The sequence below is a fragment of the Centruroides sculpturatus genome, unplaced genomic scaffold, assembly GCF_000671375.1.
Source record: "Centruroides sculpturatus isolate CEXI.00-Female unplaced genomic scaffold, Cexi_2.0 scaffold624, whole genome shotgun sequence".
NCBI classification, from domain to species: Eukaryota; Metazoa; Arthropoda; class Arachnida; order Scorpiones; family Buthidae; genus Centruroides; species Centruroides sculpturatus.
Window position 1 is genome coordinate 243,790 of NW_019384988.1, and position 8,498 is coordinate 252,287.

The following is an 8,498-nucleotide window of genomic DNA, read 5'->3' on the forward strand; positions in this document are numbered from 1 at the left end:
ATTGTAAAATATCTCTATATGACAGAGCAGTAGTCCCTTGAGAACCTTCCACCCCTAAAAGTGGAGGTTTTTCTAAGTCACAAATAGTCTGTTTCACTTCCTGAATAGCCTCTAAATTTTTGTCACTCTGAGCAACAAGCAGCTGTTTGACATCCTCTTTCGTTGCCAACAAATCAAATTTCTGAAGCAGGAAATCTGATATGGAATTTTTCCTAATTACCTCTTCGGCGCTCTTCACTAAGGTAATAAATTTATCTGTAATAAATCTAATATGTTCCTCGGTACCCAATCGCCCTTTTGGGTTATTACGGAAATATCTCTTTAAATCCTCAATGGCTTCCTCAGATTCCTCCAGAAATTCTTCAATAGCCATCACTGAGTATAATAACTTCTAAAATTAATAATTTTCAAAAAAAAAAGTAATATGAAGAAAGAACATACGACTTCCGGTAAAAATTCTGGAATCTTCTATGGACCGTTACTATGGCAACAGTCATTGTAGAAGAATGTTGAAAATTTTAAAAGTATTCAGTTTTCAAAAACTAATAACTTCGCAAAAAATTGTCGTACATTGAAAAACTTAACAGATTCTTAATCCACACGGAAAATGCTATCCAGAAATATATAACATTTAGAGCTGAAAGTAAGAATTTCAGCAAAAACTCAATTCGAATACAGAGCAAAATTTTCCTGCATCCATTGACTAAGCCATTTAGCGCCCTCTGACCGGTGTTTTGGGACAGATACAGAGTGTTGCTTGTTGATTTTTTGCCTCATGGTGAAACGATCAATTCAGCTGCATACTGAGAGACTAAAAAAACTGCGCCGTGCAGTACAAAACAAAAGGCGGGGCTTACTGAGCAAGGGTGTCATTTTGCACCACGATAATGCTCGTCTACATACGTCAAATCAAACTCAAGACCTAATCACATCATTTGGCTGGGAACAATTAGACCACCCTCCATACAGTCCCGACCTAGCGCCGAGTGACTATCATTTGTTTCTGCATTTGAAGAAGCATCTGGCAGGGCAACGCCATAACAATCACAACGAAGTCAAAACGACCGTTCTGCAGTGGTTGTCTCATCAGGCGGCAACATTCTTTGAGGATGGAATACAAAAGCTGGTCCCACGATACGATAAGTGTCTCAATATTAATGGGAATTATGTAGAAAAGTAGTGTAAAATATGGGCCTTCACATAAATAAAAATTTTGTTAAAAATGTTTGCTTTTTTTCTTTATATTTCAAAACAGTACTTACTTTAAAAACACGCCTCGTATATGCAATTTTATATCATTGTATTATATATGTGTTGGCAATTTTATGTAATTCAGTCATGTAATTTCAGATTAAGAAATTGGAATAAAAATTTTAATTTTTAGAAAAAGTCTTTAATTCAAAAATATATGTACATTATAGAAATTATCAGTTTGATAATCCATACAAAAATGTGTTTCAAAGATAAGCAATATTGCAATAATAATTTTCTAAATTTATCTAATTGTTGTCAGATTTAATGGCTTCCTTGAAATCTTGTAACAAATTAAGTGGAATCTCATTTTCTATCATTTGCAGTGCACATTTATATAGTTCTCCATAATTAATTGATAAATCAGGTTTATTTTTGGAAAACAATTTCTTATGCCTAGCAGAAATACAGTTTGATTAATCCATCCTATTTGGATCAAAAGGAAACAAACCACATGTTTCAAACCCATGTTGAATTGTTTCCAATTTCAAAGTTTTCTTGTAAGTGTTAAAGAATAAAGATGCAAAGTTAGTTTTGTAAACTGATTTTGATGATTGTTGTTTGTGTTTTTTGACATTTCTCCTCTGACATTTAAGTGGTCGAAAAATTGCAAAATCACAAGGCTGGATAATATGAGTTGCATTTGGCAACAAACAAAAAAAGAAAATTCTTTTCTCAACACAAAAATTATACAGTTTTTTATTTATAGGTGATTTATGTCCGTCAAGAAGCAATAATATAGGAAACTGAATATTCTTATCCAGAAGACAGAAGGTATTAAAAGTCATTTGCAACATATTCATAAAATGTGGCACTTATCATTCATCCCGAATCACTTTTTCTGCCTACAGCAAAGCCATCTGGAACCGAATATGCAATATGCTTTGGAATTCTCTTGTATAGGAACACTATTATAGGATCTACTGACTGGCCACTTGCAGAAAAATTACACAATACTGTGATACAGTTTTTCTTGTCCTGATNTATTAAAAGTCATTTGCAACATATTCATAAAATGTGGCACTTATCATTCATCCCGAATCACTTTTTCTGCCTACAGCAAAGCCATCTGGAACCGAATATGCAATATGCTTTGGAATTCTCTTGTATAGGAACACTATTATAGGATCTACTGACTGGCCACTTGCAGAAAAATTACACAATACTGTGATACAGTTTTTCTTGTCCTGATGCAATGTTATAAAAGTTCGTATATGATTTAGGTCCAGAAGTTTGCCAATTTTTGGACAAAACAACATCCCTGTTTCATTTGCATTGAAGATACAGTAAGGATTTTGCAGAATATCACTTGCACGTTCTTCTCTCAAATAATTATTTAATTCTTAAAACCAATTCTTTATCATCTTTTTTGAAACTGCTGCTCACGCTTTGGATATCACTTCTGTATTCTTTGCTGCTACATTAGGTGCCTTTTTAGAAAAAGCTTTAGCCATTTTTTTCCTGGGTGATCATTATTAAATGGGTTCTTTTGTTTCATATCTTTCATAACTTTCTGAACTGTGTCTTTTACTTCATCAGGATGCATGGGTAAACTCAATTCGGCTTTCCCAATAATCCATTTTTCCTCTGCTTTAGTTAATGTTGTCCATTTTTTGCTCCATTGGTATCTTTCCATGTAATTTATTAAAATTTCTTTTGAAATGTTACATTTTTTGCTAGCCTTTTAGCATTTATTTTATTTTCATGTACTGCTTCTACAGCTGTATATAAATCTTCTTCACTATACTGAAAACGTCCATAGGCTTTTTCTTTTTATTTATTTCATCTGCCATTTTGAATTTATCTGAACAAAAATAAATTCAAATATCTTTAATTATTCATCTCAAACCATTTTAATTTGCAGCAATGAATGACTACATAACTTTGAACCATGGTCATTTTTTGAACCATGGTCATTTTATTTACTGGTACAGGTAGGTTTTTTGGTCATTCACTCATACCTTAGTATGAAACAACATTCACAGATTTTGAATTCTGTGCTCAGAAATGAAATAACCCATATTACTTTATCAGCATTAAATGACCGAAGTATTCCTTCACTGGAGAAGAATCACTTTTCAGATCCAGTAAGTGACCACCTCCCTATCTACACACCTTTAAAGGTTAGAATTAATTTTTGTACCCTAACCATACTTTAAATATCTACAATACTATTTCTTTACTCAATGCTTTGGAAAAATCAATAAATAATTATTTTAAAATGCTGCTATATGAATATGAATCCTTGCCACAATTCTTACCTTATTGCAATGCAAACAAGATTACACCTTACACACACATCTCAAGAAAGCTGCCAATAAACACTATCATGCATTTCTGAATGACCAGTGAAAGAGAATATTTTAAAATGTAGCCGATTTTCAGTAATTCAGCACTTCTGATTAGTTTTTCTTGCTGTGGCACTTATTTTAAACAAATTTCTGACAATATGGTCATTCACTGATGCAACTACCCTAATATGTTAAATTTCATAACTTATGATTACATCACGTATTTATGTTAAGTAAAAACAGCTGTTAATAAAAATACACAAAAACTTTCTGTTCAAATCCCAATAAAGTTACTGTAATACAATAGTTGTATTTTGCTATTCTATATTATGTATCTATATTTTTTGACGTTTTTACAAATTATACATTCTACGCTTGTAAACTTATTGTTAAATTGGCTAAAGATACCAATTTTTCTGTTATACAGCCCAATTTTCCTTTCTGTTTCCACATTAGACAGGTTCCACTATATACAGGTTAATTTAAATTAATTTTTGCAAAAAATTTAAAGACCTGAAGAAATTTTCCATTAATGACAGTTTTTGCTATATACAGGTTCTGTTATAGACAGGTTTGACTGTATTTAATAAGTAATTATTGATCATAATTCAATTAAAAGATTAAATAAATTTTTTATTTACTGTGGGAAACTGCACAACAAGGTTTGCGGCACTTAATTTAATTGCTTTTCCATCTATTGTTATATTATGTTCAAATTGAAGAACTTTGTCTTGAGCTTCTTTGTTCAAAACTGTTACAACAGCTAGACTTTTCTCTTTATATAAATAAATCTATAAGAAAGAAACATAATAAACATCATAATAATTAAATAATTGGTTTTATAATTTCATTCATAAAATAAAATGTAACTGTCTTTACTTCCATGATAAATAAGTTTTAAAAATTTATATCTATTAATATACTTTATCCAATATAACAGTATTTTTCACATAATAACTTCATATAGTTTATATCAATAATTAATTATACAGGGTTATCCAAAATAAATGTTACCATTTTAAATTGCTCTGATTGTGTTAATTATTACCTGAGACATATGTGATGTACACCAATCGATAGTGTAATTATCTGAGTTTCATCTCCCACCTGAATTCAAAAGTCTTATTGTCTACTACCTCTAGGAAGTAATGAAAATAAAATTAGCAACTCCACAACAGAGATGATGTTTTGTGTTTGAACTCATTTGTCATTGTGCAACACAAGTAATCTGCAGGAGCTATAGAATTGTGAGTTCCATGAGAGAAGTAACAATGGATATGCCATAGATAGCTTAGGAAGAATCTGATTATCAGTTGGATGTGTGCCACATGACAAGAGGTACACATGTTGAGAAATTGTAATGAACAAATGTGAAAGTTGGACAGTTCTACAAAGTTCAATTTACATTAAAATGTTCTCAGATAATAATTAATATAATTACACTGATTCTTTTTGGAAGTATAATTACTTTTTGCAGTTAATATAATTTTTAATGTAATTGATAAATTTTATGAATTTTTTATCATTAATCAATAATATTTATTATTATTGATTAATGATAAATATTTATTTACATTATAAATATCTATGCTATAAAACTTCTGATTAAATTAAATTTTTTAAATGACAAAAATTATTGTCTATGTGAAGACTGAAATAATAACTTACTTTTTGAATATGTTTTGTAATAGTCTTTGGCAATTTTGATAAAACATCAACTTCGTTATATCTTGAATGTACACCTGTCATCATGATAACATCATTTAAAAGAACAGTGTTTTGAGCCATCCAATCTTCAGTTATATAAGCAGTTTGAATAGTATGATTGTGACCATTAATTGTAAAATATTGTTTTTTAATAGCATTCTGAGCTATAAAAAATATTTAACGATTAAATTAGACTTTAGATAATTTCTTAATATTTTCTAATATATTTACAAGATTTATACAAAACTACATTAGAATTATAATTATTAAATGTTTTCATTCAAGTATCAGAAATTTTAAAACTCAAAATATGATGTTGATTCTTATTGCTTCTTTTTTCTTTTAATAATAATTTTGAACAGGATCAAAAATATTAAACTCCTATAAAAAATGTAAATTTTATTAAACTTTGTATTTGTAAAACTTATAAAGTCCACAATGTAATCTGACAAATTAAATTTGCTTAAATTTTCTATAATAAAATCCAAATGTATCGACTTCACATCTAAACTAACCAATCTGAAAGAATCTTTAATTTGGCAATATAATAGTCTTGAAATTAATTGATCAGTATTCTTAATACTGTATTTCAAATGTGGTATATATTTTAAATAATCTTTAAAATAATGTTCTAAATTATACATTACAGTATACCTAAACTAACCAATCTGAAAGAATCTTTAATTTGGCCATATAATAGTCTTGAAATTAATTAATCAGTATTCTTAATACTATATTTGGAATATGGTATACATTTTAAATAATCTTTAATATAATGTTCTAAATTATACATTACAGTACAGTAATACCTTGACTTATGCTACCCCGACTTACATGAACTCAGAGTTATGCAATTTTCAAAACTCGTCGATTCGTCTTTTGTTTGAGCGCAATGCAACTCTTGATTACTCACTCCCCCCACACTATTGTTCTGCTTACATGTTCAGACGTGTCGCACGGAATCAACACATAGCTACAATTTATTTTGTGTTATTTATTTCTGTGTTTGTTATATCTACGGAGACTCGAGAGACTCTTTGTTGTGATTTCTTGTAACCGTGAACGAATCAAAAGACGAGATAAGATTTACAAGAACATTTATTAGCTTACATACATTTGACTTGGATTTTACACAAACTGGGAAACCGACTTACGCGGTTATCGCTTGGTCCCACCTATCGTGTAAGTTTGGTGTATTACTGTATATCTAAAATCAACCAATGGTCTATAACAGTGTTCTGCAAGCTTTTTCTATTCGCGGCACACCCATGACTCAACATGTCTCAACACGGCACACCAAAATGTTATTCCCCTCAAAAGTGTATGATATGATACTGTTAATAGAATTACATAATGCCACTAACCTATTATTATTAAACAGACATCAAAACCGTGAGCAAATTTATTTTACATTTAATTTCTTAAAATACATAAAATGTATGGTTTGTAATAAAGAATAAACGACATTATCTTATTTCATAAGTGCTGCGGCACTTATGAGATAACACTTGAAATACGAGCATAAGAAGCACAGCAATTGTGATAAAAATATATAAATAAAGCTTGAAATTAATAGAATATGTAAAAGTTCATGTCACACCTTACACCTTGTGATGGCACACTGGTCTATAATGTCTACCTACTTTATGAGTTTTAAGTCTGATACTGAGTTGAGGGGTTCATACATTATTAAAATTTACTATTTTCTTATATTCTTGAATCAAAAGTTCTTGTTTATGTATTTTTATCAACTTACTTAGTTTCTTCTTGATTTCTTCTAAAGGATTGCTAGGTAATAATTCGTATTCCTTTGTAGAAACTATTCGTTCTTTCTCTGATTGTAAATCTGAGTTATTTATTATTATAAGGGCATGAGACTTATCTGCTTTAATGATGGATATGTTTTTACCTTTAAAATGTTTAATTAATTGATTTCATTTTATTATTGAGAGTAATTGCTTTTTTATCTATTATATAATCCTTGCACACACCTTTTCCTTTATATTTCTGAAGATCTCTACTAAGATTCATTTGTAATTGTTTTCTTTCCTCCTGTGTTCCTGGAATTCTTTGAATGGCATTCTCCATTTCTGCTAATACTTCAATTAATTTTGAATAGATGGGTAAATTCATGTTGTATCCATACAACAATAACTGTGAATAATCCTGTGGTATATCTATACAGTAATACCCCAAACATATGCGATAGGTGGGACTGAGTGATAACAGCGTAAGTCAAATTCGCGTAAGTTGGGGTATAATTTCGCAATTTGTGTAAAATCCAAGTCGGATGTATGTAAGCTAATAAATGTTCTCGTTAATCTTATATCGTCTTTTGATTCATTCACGGTTACAAGAAATCACCACATAGAGTCTCTCAAGTCTCCATAGATATAACAAACACAGAAATAAATAACACAAAATAAATTGTAGCTATGTCTCGATTCCGCGTGACATGTCTGAACATGTAAGCTGAACAATAGTGTGAAGGGAGTGAGTAATCAAGAGTTTCGTGGCACTCAAACAAAAAACGAATCGACGAGATTCGAAAATCGCGTAACTCCAGGTTCGCGTAAGTCGGGGTAGCGTAAGTAAAGGTAATACTGTATTTGTTAAATTTATAATCAATTTATTTAGCTGTACAGGTAGCCCTTGGTTTATGCCGCAGTTCCGTTCCTACAAAAGCTGGCACAAATCGAATTGGCGTAAAACAAACCCATATATACACTGAGGTATAGGGTTAGGTTCCACATAAGTGAAAAATACACAAATAATTTTGTTTATTAATACAATATAATACAAAGTACAAATAAATTTTATTTTTAAAATGTATTTTATCATAAAATAAAGTTAAATGTTTTTATTAAAAATTTTAGTTTCCGATCTCTTACATTTTTCAGAAAAAGTATCCATCTTTAATTGTTTACATTTTTGTTTTCTTTCATTGAGAATTTTGGACTATGGTCGAATGGATGCAACGATGCTCCTTTTTACATTCGCACTTCGCTCCCAATCATTGTCTAACTCACAAAGTTCAACCTCAAACTTTCCATAGTTGAAAGGATACGTTAACCGGACGTAGAGCTACGGACGAGCGGAGACACTGATTGGTCGACCACCGGTTGCCGTAGCGCATATGTAAGGTCAGTTTGAGCGGGAAAATTAAGGAGAGATAGATATCGTCTGGCCAACGAGAAGTAGATTTGTCTTATTAATGATAGTTTGTGATCACCGGAAGTGCTACTGCAT

General features: G+C 30.5%; 1 protein-coding gene across 1 annotated transcript in view; it reads right to left on the bottom strand.

Moving 5' to 3' along the window:
- LOC111632958 (N-acetylglucosamine-1-phosphotransferase subunits alpha/beta-like) overlaps nucleotides 1-5,461 on the bottom strand; it is a 10,981-nt gene extending 5,520 nt beyond the window's left edge. The window contains exons 1-2 of the mRNA XM_023377477.1: nucleotides 5,211-5,461; nucleotides 4,184-4,333 (exon numbers count right to left, since the gene is read on the bottom strand). Coding sequence (XP_023233245.1) covers nucleotides 4,184-4,333; nucleotides 5,211-5,330 — 270 coding nt within the window. The 5' untranslated portion in view covers nucleotides 5,331-5,461. The remainder of the gene's footprint in view (nucleotides 1-4,183; nucleotides 4,334-5,210) is intronic.
- Between the last annotated feature and the right edge of the window lie 3,037 nt (nucleotides 5,462-8,498).